Source organism: Tympanuchus pallidicinctus, unplaced genomic scaffold (genome assembly GCF_026119805.1).
Source record: "Tympanuchus pallidicinctus isolate F22 unplaced genomic scaffold, pur_lepc_1.0 scaffold1, whole genome shotgun sequence".
NCBI classification, from domain to species: Eukaryota; Metazoa; Chordata; class Aves; order Galliformes; family Phasianidae; genus Tympanuchus; species Tympanuchus pallidicinctus.
Window position 1 is genome coordinate 64,876,126 of NW_026294618.1, and position 25,424 is coordinate 64,901,549.

Here is a 25,424-nt window from a genome sequence, read left to right on the forward strand (position 1 = left end):
TTCAGCAAGGACCAAAATGGGTCTGGCAAAATAATAACTGCCTCTCCCAAGCCCAAGCAGACTAAAGAACTGTCTTGCATACACTTTCATTTCCCTCTTTATCCAGCATTAAAGTGTTCAGAATTCTGAATACTATGTTGAAAAAAGCATGTTTAAGAAAAAATTTCTACAAGACGGATGCAGGATATTCAGCAACACACATTTAGAATGCCCAACAAGACCTTGCTACCTTAACAACAGTCTCTGAAGCGAGAAAACAATATAATCCACAAGTAAGAAGATTTAACATGTTTGCAAACAAGTCACAAACTATCTTGTCATGGGGGAGTACCAAGCATGTGCAGTCAGAAGCTCTTTCCACTCAAGAATCACAATGAAAGACCTCAAACAATTGCTGAAAGGAAATATTGTTTCCCACTAGTTTCAAAAAATTCCTGCACAAAATGAGTAAGACATCACTGCACCAGCTGCTGAAATCCTTGATGTACAAAGAGCCTAAAAATCTACTCCAAAATATGTTCCTATGTGATTTTAATGCTTTTGAGAGAGGGAGAAACACCGTGGTATGTGCTTCTAGTGCTGCACAATGCTCAAAAGGGAGCAGAAAAGTAAGAGATGTAGCCAACTGACAGCAAACCCCAAGACGTGTAATATTCACCCTTAGTAAGGCAACAACTCAAGCAACTTGTAAATATTAATGCCTCATTCTGTGCTGTGACTTGGATCATAGAACTACGAAGGTTGGAATAGACCTCTAAGATCATCCAGCCCACTCATCCTCTTAATGAGGTTCAATAAGGCCAAGTGCAGGGTGCTACACTTGGGTCAGGGCAATCCCAGGTGTTTATGCAAAATGGGGGAAGTTCTTCTTGAGAGCATCCCTGCAGAGAAGGACTTGGGGGTCCTGGTGAACGAGAAGCTGGACATGAGCCAGCAGTGTGTGACTGCAGCCCGGAAAGCCATCTGTGTTCTGGATTAAAAAAGGGGTGGCCAGCAGGGAGAGGGAGGTGATTGTCCCCCTCTACTCAGCTCTTGTGAGGCCCCATCTGGAGTACTGCGTCCAGGCCTTTATGTGGGCACTGGGAATGCATGCCATCAAATAAAAACGTGAGGATTAACTATCACACATCCTCATCTGGATGCCCATTTCTTGTACTGTGATGCTTACAGCTGTATGTGGGAGGAATTAATTTCACTGTTTCATAACAATCAGCTAAGATGATGAGCCTGAAGCAGTTCTTGGTTTCACCTGATTTTGTTTCTAGAAAGCTCAGTTATAAGAAGAATCAATTTCCATCTCGTTTTCTCTGCAGTCTGTAAGCAGGCATCAGGGGGTGCCCATTTGCATGCAAAGAAGGGCCTTCCCCTCAGAGGGATTTACAAACTGCAGCCAACACACTGTAACTTTACCCAGAGGTGTAATAACATCCCTTTCAAAGCACAAGAACAGCTATTAGTACTACTATAATTAATTTATAAAGGCAAATTAGAAGCAAAGACAATTGTTTTTAAAACCCTTATGCATCCTACCACACAGTCATACTCTCATTGGCAGATCTTCTATTTATGCAGTGCAAAGTTCATCTTGGGCTGAGAGTCAGTGGAAGGCCAGTTAGCCACTCAAGTGAGGAGCACAGGCTGCTTCTCAATAGAAGGAGAAGCTAATTTTCCACCAAGACAGAGGCAGCAAGAGGACAAGTTATCAACCGCTGCTTCACTCATAGCCAAATACGTTCCTGAATAAGCACATCCAACACCATTAAAGAAGCCATTCATCCAACGTGTATGTCTCAGTCTCAGCACTCAGCAGTTATGTCCCATATAGCCAACAGGTGCCCAGCATACTCTGCTCACCCGGCAGTAGCACTGCATCAGCCTATGAAACACAAATTAGTACTGGATATACAAGTCATTCTCCCACTGCCTCCACAAGCCGCATAGCCATGTGCACACATAGCACTATAGCCAAGATAACCTGCTCTCTCAACAAGCTTGGCCAACTTCACAGTTCTCTTCTGCTAGTGTAGAAGAGCTGTGCATGGTTTGCTTTCCGCAGATAACAAGGAGGCAAAAGTATTCTCATCTCTTCCGATTTAAGTACAAGCATCAGCAAGAACTGTGATGCGTTCCGCACTTTCTTCCTCAGCATAGTCCCTAGCTCTCCATTTTTTGGAAGAAGAGACTGAGGACAAAGTGCCCCTAAATTATTTAAAAACAGAAAATAATACTGACTGCTTGCCTAACCTGCATTCCAACACCATTTTCCAAATGCACTTATTTTATTACCATCTTGCACAGGTTTGCAGTGTTCGATTTCCCCACTAGTGCTGCACTTTGCAGAGTGCAGTATCAGGAAGAAGTTATCAGGGCTGACACTTTACAAAAGTGGGTTAACAGATAATTGAATCAGTCAGTGAATACACACTGGGAGCTAGAAAACACTGACTGAAAGTTTCTAAGCCTAAAGGTCTTCTTTTTTCTTACATTTGAAATATAACAGAAGTTGTGCAACTCTTGGCACTTCTCAAGTGCAACACTGACAAAAAAATAAATAAGTTTTCCTCTTGGCTAGCTGAATTTATCCACTCTCCACAACTAACATTCCCCTGTATGCACTGAGGCATACAGGGTAAAGAAGACTACAGCTAACCACTCCCTTGCAGATAGCTGTCAAAGGAGTTAATGGATAAAAAAAGAGAGTTTATTTGCAGTGAAACACATAAAGTAACTTGGACTTCTAAAAGCAACCTAAATTACAGTCTGATGAACAGTCACTATTTGAAGAGCAAAGAGACCGAACAAAGCTTCCAATGTACAATTAAGAACTTTTCACCAGTTCCAATTTCATAAAATGCCACCTCAAAACAAACCAACCAACCCCACCAAAAAACCACAGCCTATTTAACAGAACCAATATTTTTCAGTATATTGATGCCAATAATAATGGTGTCAGAAAGTATCCCCATCTCTAAAACATAATAAATTAGGTCAGAACAGAAGCTAAAACTCTCCTTGTCTGACCAAGTCACAATTCACAATTGTTTTGAAGACACCTTCAGTAATGGAGTCAACTGTGTGCAGTTCTGTTCCCTTCCATTAAAACCAAGTTGCTGCTCTAGTAAATCCTTTCTATACATACAATAAATTCAAACTGGATACCAAGTAATAAATTACCAAGTAATAAATACTATAAATTCAAACTGGATACTAAGTTTTTACTTCTTTTCTAACTTTAATCAATAAGCAGTAGTTTATACTATATCACATTAGCCTGCTGGGTTGTCAGTCAGTATGATATGGTCATATTCACAGTGGAGAAGCAGCAGCTCACACAGCTATGTCTCCAACTATCAAACCACAGTTATTCCATGTGGCCTTCTTACAGCATGAATATACTTATTTGAGCTAGTCTGACTTAATTCAGATAAGCAGATATGCAAGCATCTCCAACTCAGGCTGAACTACCGTAGTGAGGAAAAGGCATTCACCAGAAGAACAGACTAATTTCCTGTACACAGTATGATAGCAGACATTGCACTTGCACAAATGAGATTACTACATTCCCATAGTAGAAATGAGAAAGGAAAAAAAGGGATAGAAGAAAACTTCACCACTGTTCAAAATACAAGAATACTTTCCCAAGGGCATGGTGTCAAGGGTGAAATGCTCTCTTCCAGCTCCAACAGTTGGGTTAACTTACTGATTCAGGATTTAACAGCCACTGAAGGCAATGTGATGCATACCCCCACTGCAATGCATAGGAGTCTGTATGTTCTCCATGGCTAAGTTTCAGAATCTCAAATACTTTTTGCTTATGTTACGTGTTCATCAGCACACCAATGCCCTACGAAAGTCATTATATTACACATACACTACTACAAAAACACATCAGTTTTGACTATCTGATCTACTGCAGCTCTTTCAAATACCTATTTTAATGATGTGTCACATTCCCCTTTTCAAACATCACTCAGATAAAGGTGAATCATTTGCCAGTTTGCAAAGCTGTGCTGTACAGCTCAAATAACTGTCTTTATCCTTAAGCTAGTCTATTCTGAGCATGATGAGGCCAAAATCTCACAACACAACCGGTTTCAGTGAAGACTGAAGACTAGATTAACAATCTTGAATAAAAAGCCATCCTCCCAACCAAGGGCAAGCATGCAGTATTACATGCTCGTATTTACATAGTGACCGGCCTCAGATACAGATGATACTATGCTGAGGGCAGCTAAAGGCTTCAGCCTGAAGACTCGCAAGTCTGACGTCTCTCCATCAAGTAGCCAAATGGCTGAATGGGGCAGAAGGTACTGCATTAAAAATAATATAGCTATAAAAACCTGCCTTTGCCCTAAAGGAAAATTTACACATGCTGTTTCCTGCATTCCATGGCTTCAAACATATTCTGTGCCACCAGAAAAAAAGTAAAAATTTGGCCACATTCATGGCTCTGTTTATACATCAGAACAAATACTACTTGCAAACTCACTACTTCAGGGACATACACATGGACAACAAATGTGAAATTCCTTTATGACAACTGTCTCTTTATCATAGAAATAATAAAGCAGTACCTGCAATTTATTTGGGCTCATAAGTCCTGATGCAGCTTTGAAATCTGAATCAAAAGTCTGTTTGAAAAGTAATGCCTTGACGAGTTGCATGGCAGACTCACTGATGAGAGACAAATAATCTCCAACAGCCTCCAGCTCGAGATATGTGGCAGATTTCTCCCTTAAGTGGTTAATTACAATCATTAACAATGCTTCCTCCTTCTCAGGTTCCTAGTAGTGACTAAGTAGCGTGGAGGAAACCATTTTGCTATACTCCTGCAACACAGCTCTTAATCGTTGTCTTGGATAGCTGTTTTCTTCATATGAAATCACCCATAACTTACTCCCATTGACAGTAACATTATATTCAGATCATCTTTAGGGAGCCTCATAAAGCATGCAATTTTCAACAGTTTGTTTTAGAATCCACTTTCAAGTTTCAGAAAGGCCTGGATCAGTTACTCTGGAACACGGACACATTTAACAGCATATATAACTACTAGACAAGGAACACTTCTGTATTTGTTAACAGCTTCTGGTGAGGTTGCACTCTGCTGTAAGTTGATAGTTATTATGTTGAAGACAGATGTTACAATAAATCACTGCTGGAGACATAGCTCTTCAGAAACAAGTCTACAAGCATAGTGATATCACTGAGATGCTCTGATAATCCACTGCTGATGGGTGGAGATTCTACCCACTTCTTATTAACAAAGAAGTTAATATAAGAAGAGAATATAAAAGGATATAGATCTCAGTCTTCGTACTGGAACGATTAGTCAACAGTCAGTGAGTTGTCACGACTCAGCAGCTGCCCAGATTTGGTCTTTCTACAGTTTATATCCTGAGCATATGCTATCTACTCCTCTAGAGACTCCCATTTCTTTCAACACTTAGAGGCTACCTGTTGTACCGTACGTTGTGAACTACATGCTTATACTGAGTACACTGAGATGCAGCTTAAGGCCTGAAATGCTTATTCAAGCAAACAGTTTACAAGTGGCTTAAGAAATCAACATTGAATCACTGTTCTTTTTTTAAAAATTATTTCCTATTTCTGAATAGCAATCACATACGTAAGTTTTACAAAGATGAAAAACAAAATCACGCATAATAAAGAGATTGAAAGTGCTATTGGAAATGACTTGTTAGCAATGCAAACCTACAAACAGTACATGTCACTGAGTTATGCTGTTATTTGCTCAATATTTCTCATTTGGCTTAATGAAACATGATGGATAGTCAAATGAGAGGCAGTCTTCATTATCCTGAGTCAAGCAAGTATCCCAATATCAAAGAACAAAACATTTCAGCAGAACAGTATATTCCAACAATGCAAACACCTCTCCACACAAACGCAAGCGCTGTAGGAAGCAGTAATGATCTTTATATATGTTACTTTGACAACCATTTCAGATTTTTTTTTAAACAATTCCCTCAAGACAAAATATGAAAATAGCTTAAAACAAAACAAAAACAAAATCTTACGGCTTGAAATGCAGTAAGCCAGCCTGCAGTTGATCCTCCTGAACAGTTGCTTGTTGATTGGCCAAAGTATAAGCGTAAAGAGTTGAATGAAGTTAATGATCAGTCCTGACACTATAAATATGTAGCAGATCAGCAGGTGGCAAATGAACTGAGACTTCAGAAAGCCAACGATGTCCATGATTTGCTGAGAAAGCAAGAGGGTACCTTCAGACACAAAATTCAGACGACAACCTGCAAAATCAAATAGTATCAGCAGTTACAGAGTGCATTTGTTTCCACAAACAGATTAATACAGATGTCATACTGTACATTTAAATATCTGAATGAAACTTAATGTCTTTATTTAGAATAAGGCCTGATTAAAATACTTCCAAGAGTAAGCATGGAAAGAGAACATCATATTACTGTATCAATTCACATTTGGCTTTGGAAACAAATTTTCACATTTCAATTCTAATTGTACAAGACACAAGAGCATGCGACTCCATTCCATGCAGTGTAATGCTCCACTTTCAGGCCTTCACCGCTAAAAAATGAGCAAAACATCCACTTACATTTTGAATTGCCAGTACTTTATAAGACACATGCTGTGGCCTCTGCTATATTTAAGAGCAGCTCCAAAATTTGCAAGTCTCAAAGCATGCCGCTTCAACAAAAGCTTGCTAGTGTTAATGATACTTTACCCAAAGAACTGCTGGGACTTCTATCACACCCACAGGATACTTCTTTATTATGGACCCACGGCCTCTCTTCAACGTTTGCTATTTTTTTAACCTGAAATTTATTTCCCTTTCAGGACTATTCCATACATTTCACACAAACAAGGGGGGCCCACATTACCTTCTGCGTTTCTATAAACGATTTTGTGTGTGTGTGAGTCTAGGTAACCTCACATGGCTATTCAGTGCAACACTCTAAAAAGGTGTTTCCAACTTTCACTCTATTTGGGACTATTTACTTTCAGATAACTTTACTGAAAGGTTTGCTTTACTTGTGTATACATACGGAAGTCCAAAACACTGCTGGCTTTTATTTTTTAAGCCACGTTTGTCTAATGATTGATACTGTGAGATTTCTGTCCAACCTTATTTAAAGGAAACTGGCAAACCAGGAAGCTTAACTACAAGCGTACAGTACTAGCAGGGGGAAGAACAAAGTTTTCTTCTTTTACTTGATTTAGGAAAAACATCCAATGTATCAGAGGTCCCATGACTTCAGCGCAACACAGAGTAATTCTTTATCACATGCACAGTTTTAAACTAAACATAAATAAATAAAAATTGAAATATATTTCATGGTGTCGCTTTTCTTAGTTATATCCCATGCATAATCAAGAAAGGGTCTTTAAATGCACATACACATACACCACTATGTGTGTGTTTCCACTCCAGAAAAGAGACATACACTAATGATAGGCACATGAGTAACTCTATTGATTTTGAGCAGTATTCCTCAGTATGCACACAGACTAAGACTCCAGTGTTATCAGAAGAGGATAAAAATCCAGAAGTTTTCTGCCCCACAGCAGAAGAGAATGACTCATTTCATTCACATTAAGTTGTCACAAACAAACAAAAGCTTCTGTGCACACCCACTTCATTCTTGTCTATTGAAAATAAATACAAGGTTCACAGCTTTATGTTAGAATTTTTGCTTTCTTCTGTGCTGTTCTAACCATGCTCCCAAACCAAGAGGTAGCAGCAGTTTCCGGCTTTACTAGCTTGTTCCCTCGTTCCATCCAAATACCAGTTGATTTTGGCAGAAGAACAAAAGCTTGACTATGCACAGTATATACAATTTGTTCAATTATTCCTTGACACTGTAATTCTAACAGTTGTTCTCCATAAACCCAGAAAGGAAACATCAACAGCAGCACTAACCCCTGACCCTGCAGTGTTTCCAGAAAACCAGCTCTTAGGTTACTTCAAAAGGTCTGTACAATTTTGGAAATGAACGATCCAACCTTAGCAGCTGAGAATCCAGAGGAAATGTCTTCTTTCCAAGCATACCAGCCTGTCAAAAACCATACTGAACCTCTGCAGCCATCGCTACCACCAACTCTTGGCTCACTTGCTAGGAGAAAAAACACTAAGACATGATCTCTCAGTAATCAATACCCTAGTCTTTCGAATGTGGTTAAGGAGGAGGTGCTGCCACGCTGCTCCCTTCCTAAACCATTTCTCCTTGTGAGGCACAGGGGAGTTTGCTCAGGAAGGAAGCCCTGAGACAATATTTCCGAATATGCCAATCACAGGCAATAACAAAACAGCAGCTGTCAGCAGCCCAGGGAATTAACTGATAAAAAAATCTTAATGCCCATCCTTCTAGTTTATAGAAGACTGCATTATGTGAAGCAGTGAGTCTAAATCAGTGTCCTGAAACATTTTTTACTGTCCTTGCTGACTATGCTTACTACAAGAATATGCTTACACACAAGAACTGCTACAAAGCAACAGGAAGATATTCAAACAGGGTTTCAACCGCAAGGAAGATGAAGCTAAAATTTAGAAAGAGAATCTGTGCTGTAGGACAATTTATATAAAGTGTTTATGGCAGTCCCAAGCCTATTATTAGTAGTTAAAATGTGTCCTTTGTGTATTACAGACACCGTTCCCTTTATCTTGCCGTACTATTCAATATCAAAGCAGACACCATCTGTAGCTCAGAATTGCAGAGCAGGCCTGTGTTCATTGTAGTAGTAAGCACTGTCGTTATACTTGTAAAAAACTTTTCAAGCTTTGACCAACTGTGTGCTACAGATATGCTTCTTCGGATGGCAGGCAATTTATTAGCATGGCTTTGCCTGAACACCTTGTTTTTGCTGAAAGTTAAATAGAATGAGAAACGTTGTCTAGTAGGAATCATTCTAATGATTCATCCTAGAGCCCTTTGTCTCACACTATCAGGATAGAATCAAATACCTAATAGAGGGAAAAAATTAACAGTAGTAGAACAGTGTTTTGAATAAGTATACAGTGAAAAATAAATTTAAAAAAATCTCTAGTTCAGACTATATTACTTTATTGAGTATCAGGATTAGATCATTTAAATAAAACTGTTAGATTTAAAGAAAACAGTGGCTTACAAATGGATGGTTTAAAAGACTGCAAAATGCCTGAAACTACAAGATCAGAAGAGAATGTATCCAAAGAACCACCCATGAAAGCATGGCCTACTTACAGTGGAGACCTGGAAACTCACTATTTGATAAGATCAACAAAATTCTTCAGTAGTGAGCAGTTGATTGACAGTATTTAGAAGAGGAAAAGCAGTTGACTGACAGAGTCAGTGAGGAGGAAGAACTCACCAGAACGCTAGTACATCAGTTTGCTTTTATCCCTGCAACAGTGGTTAAACTACATTAAAATCTTATATTTTATGTGCATCATTTACTTCATGTTAAGTCTATAAAAAAAGCTTCACAGAATTAAAAGAGACATTGATGAGCTGACTGTGATAAAATGTATTTTCTGCCTTATTGTTTGATGAAGCCACGGTGGAATATTTAAAACTCATTTCTTCCTCATTTTCATACTTCAGACATGACATTTCAATTCTGTAAAGCTTCCATGAAATGTTTTAGCAAACTAAAACTACTTAAGCAGCACCACTGAAATGAACGTAATCTAACTTGCCAGAAAAGAAGACGACATTAGAGACATTGCTGGTATTTTAATTTTCTGAGAAGCAAATGTGACTAGAGATTAGTTTTCTCCTCTGATTAAATGAAATTTATTTTTCCTACATAGCGCTAGCTCAGTGTTTTATTTGCTCACACAAACTTCTTCTTTATAAGATTTGTTTCAATATGACAGGACTATTTCCATTACTCATACTCCAAGAAAAGCAGCTCATTCTTTGCACAGGCTATATAGTAGCTGAAAATTAATTTTCAAGAATCAAGCCTGATCTTGACAGAGATCTAAAAGCTTGCTTTCTGAGAGTTCAGAGAAAGAGTTCACAGAGTTCCCATGTGCTCAGCCTTACTCAAGTTCCTCGTGGGTAACATCAGTGTCACACTGGTCTAAGTGATAAAAGGATGAGCTCTTTAATTCTTAATCCATGATGCTAGCTTAATAAACTACACTGATTTCCTTATAGATAATAGCTGAAAATTACATCAATCTTCTATAAAACAAAAGGGGCAATTGATGCATTTTCTCAGAAGCTATTAAGATCAGATTGCTGCCAAGAAGCTCTCTTCTATCAGACACCCCTTAAAATAAGTTAGCAGAAAATGGCCAGCCAGTGCATCAAAAACAGGTAGGAATGTTCTTTAATAACAGTTTTCAGTTGGATACAAAACAAAAGACTCAAACCTCAAATGTCTGTCTTGGGAACAAGTCAACAAGCATCTATTCGTGTGATTAAAAGGTCATAAATTAGGTTTAAAAGAAGATTCCATGATCACTCATTCTCTCCAATTCTTCCCCTAGTTCCATTCTTCAGCAAGGTCCACTATGTTTTCTACTTCAACTAATCTCTCCATTCCCTTCTGCTTGGAAAAAAATGGTCAGAAGGAAACAGAAAAGGCAAGACATTACACTAGTGATAAACAAGGTGAACATCTCTCTTCTGGCAGAGGTTGCTGCCAATTAAGAACACCGTGTAGTGCTTCAAAGTCTGCAAGAGATTTCAGACTACAACTAGGGCTCATCTTAAAGAACGAAACTGTTTGCACTTTCACAGAAAGCATGAGAACAAGCTGAGAACTATCACCCATCTTGTTCAAAATTTATTCACACAGGCATCTGGGCTAAGCTAATATTGTATATACTTACAACTATCAGCAGGACAGCATTGGAAATGGTTCTTTTCAGAAAAGCATATTTCAAGCCCACACAAAGGTTTTTGCCCATGTGTACTGTTTGATAAAGTGCTAACACTTAAAGCTTAATGCTCTCCTGCAAGTTAAGGAAAAACAAGCATACAATGATGACGCCTATTCTTGTATTTTCTTGTCTAAATCAGATTCTCGGATAGAGAAGAGTAAGCACAGGTCAAATTACAGCAGTTTCTGAACGGCCTCTAAGTGCCTTTCAATTGCCATCAGAACAGCAGAGATAGTAGCATTGTATTTCATATCAGAGTTCATCTAAACACTGTTTCTGTATATGGAATGTATAGGCAAGGCAGCCACAGGAAGCCCTTGTGCTCCTCCTGTCAGTGAGCATCAAAAGTCAGCAAACAGCAAGGCTGTGTCCACAGGTGTATTTGCGTTCAAGGGGTATGCATCTATACATGCCATGGCAAAAAAAAAAAAAAAGAGTCTGAAGAGTTACTTATGTTCTTCATGCTTAATCAAGGTTTGAATTGCTTCTCCCTCTCCCCCAAAGGCAACTACCAAAGTATCACCTCTTCCGAGAGTCTCAGAGTAGGGAAACATTTCAGTATACCTAACACCTTTTCCCTACACTTACAGGAACTCCAGAATACTTTTCAGCTTTCCTCAGAGGTCACATGTTCCTACACTGCTTGTTTTGTAACCTGCACAGCTGCAAAGGAGAAATCACTCCATTTGACTGTTTTAAAGGCTGAAGAATGAATATTATCTACCAGCAAGTTTCAGGATTTCCAGCTTAGAGACTTGACATATGTATTGGCTTCACGCAGCAAGATTTTGGCAGTGGTGGGGAGGCCTCTGTGAGCAGAGCCCAGAAGTACCCACGGTGGAGCAGCCTATGGGCACCATGCAGAGCAGATCTCCACATGCAGCCACAGAGGAGCCCACAGCACAACAGTAGATAAAGCCTAAAGGAACTGCAGCCCACAGGTTGAAGCCCCAGGTTGAAGCCTGTGGAGACCACTGCAGTCCTGAAGGATATGCCCTGCAGTACAGAGCTGCGTTGAGGCTGCACTTGGAAAGCTGCAGCCTGTGGGAGTGGCAGAGACAGAACTTTACTGATTGACCACAGCCCCCAATCCCTGTTCCCCTGTACTGCTCAGAGTACGGGGAGGAGACAGATGGAGGGCAGGGAGGGAGAAGTCTTTAATTCTTTCAGTTCTCACTGATCTAGTCAGTTAGGTAATAAATTATATTAATCACCCTATACTGAGTCTGTTTACTCCATGACAGTAACAGCTGAATGATCTCTCTGCCCTCATCTTAACCCTTGAACCTCTTTGCATCCTAATTTCTCCCTTACTGCTTTGAGAAGGGGGAGTGAATGAGCAGTGTGGTGGACTTTAGCCATCACTGTGAAGTCAACATACTATAAAACTGAATTTTTAATTTATCTTCTATTAAGCACAGAGACAATTAGCATAACAGAGTCCAAACTAAAGAAACAAAACTAACCCAGGCTTTTCCCCCCTTTCTATTTTCTTCCTGCTGTCAACTAATGTCAGGGCAAGACAGCCATGCCAGCCCTTCACACCTGCCAGAATATGAGTTCTTTATCCCTGCTTGCATATTGTCTGCTTGTAAAACACTGCAGTTTGCCTTGACAGCCTCAGGGCTTGCCCCCTTACTGCATAGAAAGGAATCATACAAGGGGACGCTGGCTATTTGGGAGAGGCATGCGCAGTGTAGAAAAGGGAGGGCAAGACAGAGAGCTACTGCCAAGTTTAGGTGAACAGCAGCTCAATCTTGCTTTTTCTTCCAGGAGAATTAAATATTCAGAGAGGAGGAAGCTGAAAGAGGGCACCAAAGGGACCTGGGCTTAAATCTAAAGTTGGGCAATCTAGAACTCCTGGGGGTGCTGAGATTAGGGAACATAGGGTCAGCAGAGCTTGATGTTGAGGGAAGCATTTATTTGATAAGGGTAAACTCCTTGAAGTTAAGCACTTCTTCTCCAAGTCTCTAAAGAAATTCTCAAAAAAATGTGGCTGGGTGAAGCACAGCAGTCATCTGGGGTGCAGGATAGGACATCCACAAAAATGGCAGTAGAAGGCAAGCTGCTTCTTTCCTGTATGCCAAGAGTTGCTCTTCAGCAGTTTCCCACCCAAGCTCCTGAATTTTAATAATTTACAAAATACATATTTCTGAAAATCACAACTATCTGCTGTTTCCTCGGGAAAAACTAAAAGAAAGAGCTGCATGAAGATACTTAAGAGCTGAAGGACTCTATCAGAGTTCAGTTCTGTATACCACAGAGTTCCCCCAATTCCTCTTACTTTCTCTACATCCACCAATCCAACAAGCTACGTGTCCCGACAACAAGGCAGTGTAAACACTGGCCAAATTTAGGAATTGAGCAAGAGAGCAGAACTAAACAATAAACACAATCTTACAAGAAAATACGTAAGAATCTAGGCAGGGAGTGAACTAGACTGTGTGACAGATGTAAGTGACCTGGACAGTTCTTCAGATGTAACTGAGGAGAACAACACAGAGTCCAGAACAAGTACCTGTATCATGTACTTGTGGCCAACATCATACTCAATCGTGAGTCACCACAGGCAACATTAAGTGCTTAGTCAAAGGTAACTAGGACCATGTATTATTGTTATCTGGCACTCCCCTCCTGCAAAAACAAATAAATATGCAAAACCCTCAAAACACACTTTGGTGAGTGATCAGCTTCCTGCCAAAGTACCAGAGGCTCAAACAAGAGGATCTGAATATCTGCAGCAAACCCATCCTTCTCTCATATATACTATGTATATAGACATAGTGTATCTATTAGTATATTTTATATATATAAATACACATGTACATATGCTTTTGTCCTAATTAATGAACTTGCACAGAACACTCAAGGTGCTGTATGAGGCACATGAGGCAATTCCCTATCTGAGGGACAGCACACAGCCTGTGGGAAATATCTCAGTGGTCAGACCCATAACACTGCTTACATGCACAGAAAACTAACAAATTAAAAATTAAGAAAATGGGAGGGCCAGGAGAGCAGAATGTTGCCACTTGCATCGTGGCATTTACCCAGCATCAAGGGCACACTTCACAAGCTCTGTGTTTCAGGAATAGATCCAGCACAAGAGTAGCTAGCAAGTTCTACAATGCTTATTATAAAAAAGTTTTTTAAAAGAGCTAGAAGTGGGATGGTGGGGGCTGGAGACAACAGACAAAGGCACATTCAATAGCCTGCATTAAACCAGGGTTAACTTAAAAAAAAGTGCTGGGACCACTCTTCATGGGAAATCTCTTCTATGAAGACTCACGATTTTTTTCCTTGCCTAACACTGATCACTGCTGTCTTTTCAAAGGACTGTAAATCACATTCACAACACCACAAGGGCTAGTGCGAGGTACAGGAACTGCCTATGCTCTCGAGAGATGAAATCCTTGCCCTGCATCCAAACCAGCTTTAGGTGCAAGGCACCAATGAAACACAGTTCACACCATTAGTTTAAAGCTTTAATATTCCAGTTCTTACCCCTAGTTAGGTAATTAAGAAGAATACAAAATTATTACCTTTAACTTCAGGTCAGCAGCAGACACCACTAACACACTGTTTTATGCAGGCAGAGAAGTTCCGTGTCCACTCACAATGGACTTGGAGCAACTCCATTTGTACGTACTGAAGATCAAATTCCTTACTAATAGGATTAGAAAATACTGCAGATTTTTGTTACTCATTTCAGGTTGAAGGAACGGATGGGTCCAGGAATAATTCCAGTTATTCAGCAGGCCTGATAAGATCTACCTTGCTACTCTCATCTTAGACACTGGGAGCTCACAAGGCTATTGCAAAGCCTGACAGTCACATGGCAGAACCAACTTTGGAACCATGACCTGCCAGGTTTCCAGGGTCCATCCTCCTTTAATTGCCTTCTTGCCTGTGCTCCAGCTTCCCTTCAACAGTTTCTCACAGGCCAAGTATGCATGACAGAGAGGAAAAGGATGCACCCAACATGCCTGGGATCTTCAGAGCAAAAGATATTGTAAAAAGTATAAATGCAGACTGCTCAAACTAGGATGTGTGTACTCACCTAATGGCCTCTATTTTCCCTCCATTTTTCTGTTCCTCAAGAAATAGGAATCAAGTATATAGCAATTTAGATGGAGCTGTACCATAAACTAGAAGGTACATCTTCCATACCAAATTGATAGCATTGTGCACACACGCACACAACAAACGCAAATCTCTGTCACTGTTTGTATCCAAGAAGAAATTAAAGCAAGAGAGCACCACCTTCTCGCCCTCTCGCAGCACCCACTGTGCTTCCTCCTCGCAGGGCTATGAGGGAATAGCTCAGACCTCTTTTGTAAGGGGATCCAAAAACATCCAGGACAAATCACAAGATGCAATTAGGAGTGCTGGAAATGGAAAGTGCCATCCACCTGATTACAACTTCAGTGAGCTGTTAGGTTGGCTGGATTTTTTTTTCTGACAGTGATTTTGAACAACTGGATCTTTCAACTAATCCATTTGCATGTTTTTAATTAATATGAGAAAGTATTCATTAATATGCTCTTTGAATACAGAAGAAACGCTAAAAATAAAAAAAGGAAATCTGTTTAAGAGGACTTATCTTTGTTCACCTCCAAGTATTAATTAAATGTGGCTGTATGCTAGCACATGACACTGAAGAATATGAATTTCTCCTTTATGAAAATCACATACTACAACTGAAATGGCAATGCATGCACAAGATGTAACCCATAGCAAGCACAGGAAAATACTTCTTTATTGTATTTTCCATGCATGCAGCAGGGAAGCATCCAGATGCACTGTTCCAAGAAAAGCAACTTCTACCTCACAGAGGTAACACCCAATACTTAGAAACACTTGGGTCTTACAGCTGAGATTTTCTTTTTTTTTTTTTTGCATGTTCCCCTCCCAAGAAAAAAATATTCTAGCGTCAGCAAAAGGCTCGGCTGCGCCTCCACACCAAGCAATCAGACATTCAGATCCCAGGTTAAAAAAAAAAGAAGACCAACACAACAAAACAACAAATAAATAATGGTGACTGCTTTTTATGCATGCTTCAGTGGTCATACTCTGCATCAATTTTCACTTATCTCTGCCTCAAAGACATATGCTTCATAACTGTTTTGCTACACAGTGAACTCAGAACTTAACCAGACTCCTCATCCTCCCCCTGTCATCAGTCCCCTAGAAGACTGATATAATCAGAGAACTTCAGAGAATAAAAGCCTTTATCACAGACATGGGCTTTATCGAGTCCAATAATAAAAGGAAGTTTCATTTTGGTCCTCATTCAAATCCTGCTGAAGCCAAAAGAAATCTCTCGACAAGCTTTGCTCGTTCTTGTTATTTGGAAAACATTATCCCCCAGAAACTGCCAAGTGTCGTATAATTAATCAATGTATTCTCAGCACTTAAAGTTACAGCTAGTCAAAGCCACCGTAGACTTCCAGCAAAATGACTTATTTGGCAATGGTGCATTTATTTGACCTGCATTGACTTGCAGGTGTGCCAAGATGTTACAGTTCCTAAACGTTCTGGTAAGAATCCAGTAGCATTTTTACAAACTTTCTAGGAAGGAAATAAAGTACATCAACAGCTAACCTAGATTTTCTCTGCACAACTTCAGGTGCCTAAACCCTTTTAAATGCCTGGCTTTGAGCCTTTGTCCTGGTAATTTCAAATGAACATAGGACAGTTTCACAAGGCTTCATTTCTGAATGAAGCTCTTTTGTCACAGGTCAGAAGAAATGCAGTACTTATGCACGCACTCAGAGGATTATGCATATCCATGTGAAAACTAGGCAGCAACACTACAAAGGCTCAATGAATTTGGGATCCATACACTCCTCGTTATCCTTCTGCTTATTTATAACCTTATTGTGCCTGCCACCATTAGGTGACAAGACAGGACAGTCTCTTTCAATTACTTTTCTCCTCTAGATGCTTGTTTTACATTTGCTGGTTGTGGGAAGACAGTGGTATCCCTGCTGCCTAGTGCCTGTTGATTTGGTGACACTGATGTTACTGAATTGTTTTCAATGTAGTTTTCACTAGTATTAGATCAAAGAAAAGAAACTAAATGTCTGTGCAAGCTTCAGCACTGTCTAAACACATCCACAGAACCATAAAATCAACTAAAGCACTGTTAACCCTTGACAAACCACCCGTGGCAAAGTGGGAAAACCTCAATTTTATTTCAAGAGTCAGCTGCTACACGGAGAGCTTCCAGAAGTGCAAAGTAGCATCTGCAATAACAGTATTACCATGCTTTTCAGCACTTTGGGAAATAAGAGAAAAACAGTGATACATGAAGAAAGAGCCCGGAGAAAGAAGCAGAAGTGGGACATGATTGACTTTCACACAGTAGTCCTTTTGTGTAATCACATGCAATTTCTATGTATGGGTTTCCCCCAAAGATTTTTTTTTTTCCTGCCTCTAAAAACGAGCTTTCAGTTAGGTGTCCCTCGGTTCTCTGAGAGACAAAAAAAGATTGCACGATCTGTCAACTGAATCTGTACAGGCAAGCCTTCCCATTCACCTGGACCCTGCTGGAGGTATACAACTGAAATTTGGTTTTGTTGATCAGAAAAGAAAAAGCAATTAATGTCATATTCTGACATATTTGTCCAAAAATTTGGAGATACAGTAAACAATCACACATGTACATGAGAGCACAACGCGAGTCTCTGCCTGCAGCTCTTGAACTTCTGGCAAGTAAACCTTCTCTCGGTGATCTCTGACTTCCTTCCAGCCTAGAACTAGTTAATTGCCTTTCCCTGTTCCTGTTATCTATGCTACAGCAAAAACCTCAAGCCAGGTCAGTTCATTTGCAAGCAACAGAAAATGACTTCTGTGTTACACCGTGCCACTATGAGCTTAACAAAGCACACAAAAGAGCTGAAGGCGAAAGCAGAGTAGTAGAAGTAAGAAGATTAAGTTCAAAACAAAGAGCAGACAACTGTTATCAGGGCACAACCCAGCATCTCCCAGTGTGGGTTCACTACAGCTGTTGGCCCTCCCCATCCAGCCCCTATTACTCCTCGTGCTCCCTTTCAGGAAAACCACTACGGCCATTATCTTTTCCTGGCATTATCTAAGAGCAGACTTTACAGCATCACTGTCCTTGCACCAGAACACAGTTATTCTCACTCATTTCCATTTCCTCTTTTTCTGACCTCACCTTGACCCTACTACATCTCCACTCTGAGGCACTGGAGGAGGAAAGGGGAATAAGGAGAAAAAAAAAAAAAAAAAAAAGGCAAGAAAATGAAATGATTCAGCAGTTTCTGGGAAGCACAGGAGCATTAGTCAGAGGTGATAAGGGTAATAGCAACAGCAAGATGTGAATGGCGACCGAACAACAGACTGCTGGAAACACTTCCCCAAACCCCTGAAACCGAATAGCTACGGAAAGCCAGCCCTCACCAGAAGCAGTCGAGAAAAAGACACTATCAGCTGCCCAGCACCAGTGCTGAAACCAAGTGAGCATACAGGTACTGCTCTTCAGTCACATTCCTTTCTTACAGACAAACCCAATGCATCCCACCGAGCTAAAGAAACACACCTGGGGAGACTGCTGCCCTGTATAAAGTCCTCTCCAATTAAGGAGATTCACAGCTGCAAAAGCTTTCCCTGACTAAAGGATATGCACAGTGCACTAAAATGCATTGGTGCTCTCTTGTTCCTCTTCACCCTTCTCAGGATATACAAGCAAACACAGTGGTGATGCAGCTGGTTAGGGAAGTATTCGTCTACATCAAGCAGCACACATTTGACTTCTTAAAGACCAACATTACTAATACAAGTCCTAAGGGCTGCAGACACACGTGCGAGAATGACATTTGCTAGCCCTCGCAGAGTCATAACAGTACCTGCCTAGGTTGTGGAGATTTCCAGGGCACTCTTCCCAGCCTTCACCTTTCAGCAATATACAAAAATCAAGGTTTACAAAGCAAGACAATAAACCATGTCTTTTCAGCAGGACGGAGTACAGCCATCGGATTCCCAAGGCAGCCTTTCTTCTTTATGTTGCAATAGTTATGTTAAGCTGTAAATGATGCACAACCATCACCTCAAGAAAGCACGGCTCCTTCCTGAGAAGCTGAACTCAGTTTCACTGCCTCCCAATTTTGGCTGCACAGAGCAAGATTTGTCCACCAAACCAACACTTACTGGGTCTCAAGAACTGCATGACGAGGTGCTGCTCCTGGACCTATCCCCTCCGGGCCAGCACTGTCCCCTCTGTGCAGTTTCTCCAGTCAGAAAATACAATGCTTACAGCTTCTTGGGAAGGACGTACTAATATCTGTTATTTAAATGCTTACCAACAATACAACCAAACTTTGCTAAAGAGTAACTTTTACCCACCAACAGCTTACAATGCCTCCTCTGTTCATTGCAGGCATATTTTCAGATATATTTTTTCACGTGAATTCTGGCCCTCTTTCTTCTGTAACACGCTGCTACCATTTCATTTTTAGATACAGCTTATTCAGGCATTGTTATGTAGAACATTAAAAGGAAAAAGCAAAGCTATGCATAAATTTATAAAAAATTCCTACAATGAACATAAATCCATAGTACAGCAGAATGTATTTGGAAAAACGCAGCATTGTATCTGTCACAAACGGCTAGAGAAAGTTGCTGGGCAGTAAATGACAGCAAACATTTACAGCACATCAACTCACTGCAGTCAGCATTTATGCAAAGGCAGCCCTAGCATATTACAAGCCAATTAGTGTGTGTTTAAAGTGCTGTTAATATCCATGTGAGAAGTTAGTGAAGAAAGAAGGCCGTAGCCTTGAGCTTAAATTGCTCCGCACACCTACTGCTTCCCCACTCCGCCAGCTTTTAGCTCCTTGCAACTCACTCTCAGGGAGAAGTGGTTATCAGCAGCTGAGGCTATGAGTGTCCATACAGCTCCCCGGGCTGGGTGCACGTCTGTTTGTACTGAAGCACTCATGGGATTTTTTGGGAGAGGGTAGGGATGAGAGGGAGCTTCTTGTATCCTCCCATTTGCAAAGAATTTCGGTTTCCATGCAGCAACAAGGTTACGCTGTCCCACACAAACACCTGCGTAAGGCACATCGCTCCTAGAGCTCTACACGCAGCACTGAAATAGTTATAACTTAGGAACGTATGATAATGACCCAAACCTTCTACATGACATCGTTTAAGCAGACTCTTTATTCTGTCCTCTTTTCAGCCCTAAACGCACACACTTGGTGAGAAAATTGTACAGGGGGTTGCATCTTAGCTTCACAACCCTTCCTCGGAGCTCCCCCCACGCCTGCTATTAGCCACAACACTCGGTTCGGTCGTAGCCATTGTTTCCCTCAACCGAAGCCTCCTCAGGAAGGCAGCAGAGCTCTACAGGCGAGCGCGCTGCCAGGCAGGGGCTCCCGTCCTCCGTCCCCCGGCGCTCGCCACGCCTCAGCTCACATCAACCAGCCCCGCTACCTGTGCCTGCGGCCGAGCCGGGCTGTGCGCCCACTACCACCACCACCCCCGCCCGTTTCCCTAACAGCCCCGCCGCGCCGACACGGGACGACAGGACGGATGGAGGAAAGGGGACGCTCCCTCAACCCCCCACCCGGCCGGGCTGCAGCGTCCCGCCGGGGTGAGGCCGCCGCTCTCCTCCCGTTTCCACGGAAACCCCGGGGCGGCGCGAGGCGCCGGAAGATTCTGGGCGGCAGACACGGCGCGGCCGGCGGCGGCAGCGGGTGGGGGATGAACCGAGGAACTCGTGGCCGCAGCCCGCTTCCCGCCGCGCCTCGCCCCGCGCACACACTCCCACACCCCGCCCGGCCGCCGGCGCTGATGGGTTGGGGAAGACGGCTCTTTGTTGTTTGTTTCCAAACCGGGCGCCAGCCGGCTCGAGAGGCGCAGCCCCGCACCTGAGGAGCCCTCCGGCCGCCAGGGAAAGAGCACGTACCTGGCGCCGCCGAGCCTGGGCACGGGCGCGCGCTGAGGCGCCGGGAGCGGGCGGCACCGCGCCGAGCCGAGCCGCGGCTCGCCAACTGCCACTAGTTTGCACGCGCCGGGAGGCGGCGGGCTCGGGCGGGGCTGCCTGGCTCCACCCGCCGGGCGGCTCCCTGGCCCCCTCGCCTTCCCTCTCCGCCGCCATGTCACTTCCTCCCCGACCCGGGGGGAGACTTCTCCCCCCGCCTCGGGTTGTCTGCTTTGGGATGGCTCTGAGACGGAACGCCGGGCTGAGCCTTGGCAATGGGGCAGAGATGGGGCGGGCTGGGCTGTGGCGGCATGCGGGCCGTCTGGGGACGGGCTGCGAGATGAAGGGCACCTGTGTGCATCTGCCGCTTAAGAGAGAAATTGGGGAATAGAATAGCGGCTGATCCGCCTGGACACCATGAGATGCAAGTGGTAGCCATGCAAACGAGCAGCGGGTATCCTGACGCGCTGTGATCGCCGCCTGTGGGAGCACAAACGTTTGCTGCTCGGCTTTGGCTGTGGAGTCGCACGTGGCTTCCTGAATAGGGAACAGCAAGAACCGCGTCTGTTAAATACCCAGAGTATCAGAAGGCGATCATGCTGGGGATGACGCGTCATTGCGGGCGGCGTTGTCAGCTCCGCAGGTCGTGCATTTACGCTGGGGCTGGAGTGCGCTGTCATGATCTATGACATCCTGGTCCATAGCAGCCATACAGCATCCCTATTCATCCTGAATGTAGAAAAGTATTTTTTAAATACTTCAAGCCATCGCTAAAGCACAGGAGTTTAGACTGGAGATAAGAAGTTTCTTTTTTACAATAGGGGTTGTGAGGCACTGGGACAGGCTGCCTGGTGTGGGAATACAGGAAAAACTGCTCAGAGCAACAGCTGTGGAGCAAGATAAACAGTATGAGAACCAAGGACATCTCTAGAAGAAGAAAGAACATCTCATGGCTCTGACTGGATAAATGCCTGCATGAGCAGTTGAAGAATGTTTTGTAGAATGCTCTGTTGACATGTAAAGGTGGATTGGAAAGCTAGAAAACTTATGAAGGAATATAAGTTATGTGAGAACTTGTAATAAATGATTTGGATCATTCACATCTGAGTCCATGCATCAGACACTGCAGCCTGGAGAGGTGGATACCTGAAGACATCCAGTGTCAGGCTGGACAGGGCTCTGAGCAATCTGATCTAGCTGTAAGCATCCCTGTTCATAGCAGGGTTTTGGACAAGGTGGCCTTTAAGGGTCCCTTCCAACTCTAAGGATTCTGTGATTCAAAGTTGCTTATGGAGAGGCAAAAGAAGGATATAAGCAAGACTTCTAGCTTGTTCCAGGAGCACACTGAGTACCAAGTTACAGGGTAGCATCCCATCTAAGAAGGCCACACATGGGAAGGGCAAGATGCTGTATCTATCAGAGAGCAGAAAGGACAAGGCAGCTGCAGAAAGGAGGACAAGTCCAGATCAGAGAGCTGACCACAGCACTAGCAGTAACTTTGTCAGCCAGAGCACAGTGCAGGGAGCAGGTTCTGCTGATGACCTCCTGAAGAAGCAATAAGTGGTGCAGTTTGTTCAGGCAGTCTAACTATAACTAGGAGATGAGGTCAGAGGGTCAAGGTTGCAACATGGGTTCAGACAGGAAACAAGACCAGACACAGAACTGACAGTGCATCCACCTCCTACATAGCTCATGCAGAAGCTTAATGTCTAGACCTGAACTTAAATGGGCCCAATTTCTGAGGGCAGAGCATGTGAGTGGAGGTCTCACATGAGGCTGGTCTGGGCTGTTAAGACCTGACAGTGACCTGAGGGCTTTGTAAGATTCTTCTTGGTGAATACATGTACTCTTGAAGGAGGCCAAGATTTAGCACACTTGCACCATTCGGGCATGGAAGCACTGAATCCAGCTCACTAACATACTCAGGCTAGTAGTGGTCTAACTACTGAGGATTAGTAAAGGGTATTTGCACATCCATGAAGACTGTGGAAGGCTGATACTGCATACACATCCTAGGAAGGGGCACTTCTAAGTAGGGAGATGCGATTGTAATCCCAAAGCAAGGCAGTGTGTAATTCAGCTAAGCATCCCCTATTAGCTATTTCAAGCAGTTTTTTGTGCTACACATACAGATTTTCTGGGTTTTAGTTGAAGGCATCTCCTTCAGGATCTAGGTACTTTGTTTTTAATGAGCCAAGTATTCCGAAATCAGGCATCTGGTACTAAATGTTGTTGTACCCATATATCTTTTCTGATCTGGCTTTGAGAACAAAATCTCTGCAGCTGACTATTTTTACATTCCTCCTTTTCTTAGAAATTACAATAAAAATCTGGCTTCTTGTTTTCTTTATTATTAAGCTGCAGCTTAACAATTCGTGAATGCTTTACACTTGAGAAAAATCTGTGGTGGGGAAAGAAATCCTCAATTTGACAGAATGTGCCTCTTTAAAAAAATCTAACCAGGAAAATGGGAATAATGTAACTCTTTTATTTAAATTGAAGTTTGAAAAGTATGCCAATCTTAGAAAGCTGTTAGATTCCATGGTAATGATTGAAACTGAAAAGCCTATAGCAAACAGTGCTTCTATAATTAAGAGCAAGGTTTGTCAGGTCCTCACTGTGTTTTTTTTTTTTTTAATTTATTTATTATTATTTTTAAGTGCTATCAAACACTGATGATAGAATCAGATGAACTTTCCTTAAGCTCTAACCTCCAGAACAGAGAATAGAGTGGATTAAGATATGTACAGTTAAGAAATCCCCCCATATAGACAAGGACAGCTAAATTGAGTATCTTCAGGTCTCAGTTCTGGCATTTCCTTTTGAGTGCTTGAATTTGCACTTTCAGTGCAATTTTTTTTCTTGCTTGTGGGCACATAAATAGCTTATTTGCATTGGGCAAGACTCAGGAGTTGAGTCAGGAACTCATACCGGGTGATGACTGCTGCAATGCCATGACCATTTCTCACTGCTTAAAATGGGTAACTTTCAGTGAATCTTTCTGCAAGAAACAGCAAGCAAACATGCAAATTAAAAACCAAAACCTTCTGCTGAGCTAGATGTGCACTCAGATCAAGAAGGGATTCAGGTATCTCACATGATAGAAGTGAAATTGCTTGCTTGTTCTAACAGACAGACCCCAGTCCTACTGACACTTTTAAGTGCTTTAAGAATCTGATTTCAGAAATTTGATTTAGTGAAGTGCTTATCTATTCTTGGAAGCTCTGCAGTTCCAGCTATGGCAGCCTAGTGATAGAAGCAGCACACGTAGCATTGATGCTGCTAGATTGATGGAATATATACTGTATAGGAATATATGATGATGCACTGCTGTGAGCAGCTAGGCTCAGGAAGCCCAGTTTGCTACTGCTGTGTGTCTTATGGTTAGATTCTCTGATGTCTAATAAGATATGTATTATAAACAACACATTTTCCTCATTTAAAGCATTCATAATGTTCCTCTTCTGTGTAGGCTGAATGTAATAAAGACTGTACTGCCAGCTATCCCTCTGTGTGGGCAATAACAAGAAGTCTTTCCTGTACTTGACTTATGTGTCTTTATGAAATCTGTGGGAAAGTAATTGTATCTGAGATCTCTGCTTCTTTTTTGGGACTTTATTAAAATCAACAAACATGTACAAGAGTCTTGGTGATGATTAATAAATACATCACAGTCTTTTTTTTTTTTTTAAACTTGTGAAACCAGATGAAAATAAGTTTACACCAGCCAATAAACGTTAACTGTTGGAGAACAAAAATGAAAGCTAGCATACATGCAGGTGTATCAATTTAAATATGCTAGTCTGGAATGTGAAAAAAAAAAAAATCACTTTTTTGGCCCAAGGAACTAGCTTTATTGGGTAAGTTTTTCTACCTCAGTTACGTAGTGATTCCACCTTCTTCACAGAAAAAAATAACCACTTCCTTATAGAGAAGCTATACAGTACCCAGAAATGGAAATATCCTGTTAAAACTAAACCTTGAGTCCACAGTTAGTTTTAAAAGATTCACTCTGTAGTTGAATATGCATTAGCAAGAAAGAGAGCTGTGTGAAGTGCAGTAGAGGCATTTCAGCTCCTGACTGCCTAACCCAACCCTTTACAAAGTCTAGTACATATAGAAACTAACGCCATGCAAAGCTGTGGGAAAAAAAAGGAGTCAATCATTTATTTTGAATACCATCCCTCTAAGAAATTCCAAGGATTGTATCATTAAAAAGTTTAAAAAATTACTCTCTGCAGAACCGGACTCAATTTTCCCCTCAACTACTGACATCCACAAAATAAGCATTCCTTACACAAGTGCAAGAATTCCCATGTCTGTTTTAAAAGTTCAGTATGAACCTACCTATAAGGAAAGGAGGGGTTGTGGTTGTTTCCTTCTAAACACAAATGTAATACGGTGTATCACAGATTATTTTCACTCTTTCCTGAAAGCAATGAAGACATCATTGCATACCACCTTGGGCCCACAGTTGTTGGTTCATGTGACTAGCTTTAGAGTATCTGCATGTGCAGGTGGCTGTGCTGCCATTATTCAGACATGGTCTACAAAACTACATGCACAGGAGAGGCTAAGGAACCAAAAATGTGAGGACTC

General features: G+C 41.9%; 2 protein-coding genes across 4 annotated transcripts in view; both read right to left on the reverse strand.

Moving 5' to 3' along the window:
• Nucleotides 1–25,424, reverse strand: part of AGPAT4 (1-acylglycerol-3-phosphate O-acyltransferase 4) — a 78,780-nt gene that overhangs the window by 48,442 nt on the left and 4,914 nt on the right. The window contains exons 1-2 of one of the 3 annotated variants that reach the window (XM_052683832.1): nucleotides 20,811–20,928; nucleotides 6,042–6,272 (exon numbers count right to left, since the gene is read on the reverse strand). In XM_052683832.1, the coding sequence (XP_052539792.1) occupies nucleotides 6,042–6,219 (178 nt within the window). In that variant the 5' untranslated portion in view covers nucleotides 6,220–6,272; nucleotides 20,811–20,928. Of the gene's footprint in view, nucleotides 1–6,041; nucleotides 6,273–18,301; nucleotides 18,409–20,810; nucleotides 20,929–25,424 lie in introns of those variants that run through there. The other 2 variants (XM_052683822.1, XM_052683840.1) reach the window with 2 other exon arrangements.
• Nucleotides 20,457–21,505, reverse strand: LOC128078215 (translation initiation factor IF-2-like). Its single transcript, XM_052678248.1, has 2 exons — nucleotides 21,482–21,505; nucleotides 20,457–21,389 (listed from the first exon to the last, which is right to left on the reverse strand). Exons 1-2 carry the CDS (start codon nucleotides 21,503–21,505, stop codon nucleotides 20,457–20,459), a joined length of 957 nt encoding a protein of 318 aa, XP_052534208.1.

What these genes read in the sequence shown, in the direction of transcription:
- LOC128078215 (XM_052678248.1), bottom strand. Translation starts at nt 21,505, where the DNA reads ATGACAGCGCACTCCAGCCCCAGC. An exon ending in CAGCGCACTCCAGCCCCAGC is followed by an intron (nt 21,390 to 21,481) that starts GTAAATGCACGA and finishes GGTATTTAACAG; the next exon opens with ACGCGGTTCTTGCTGTTCCC.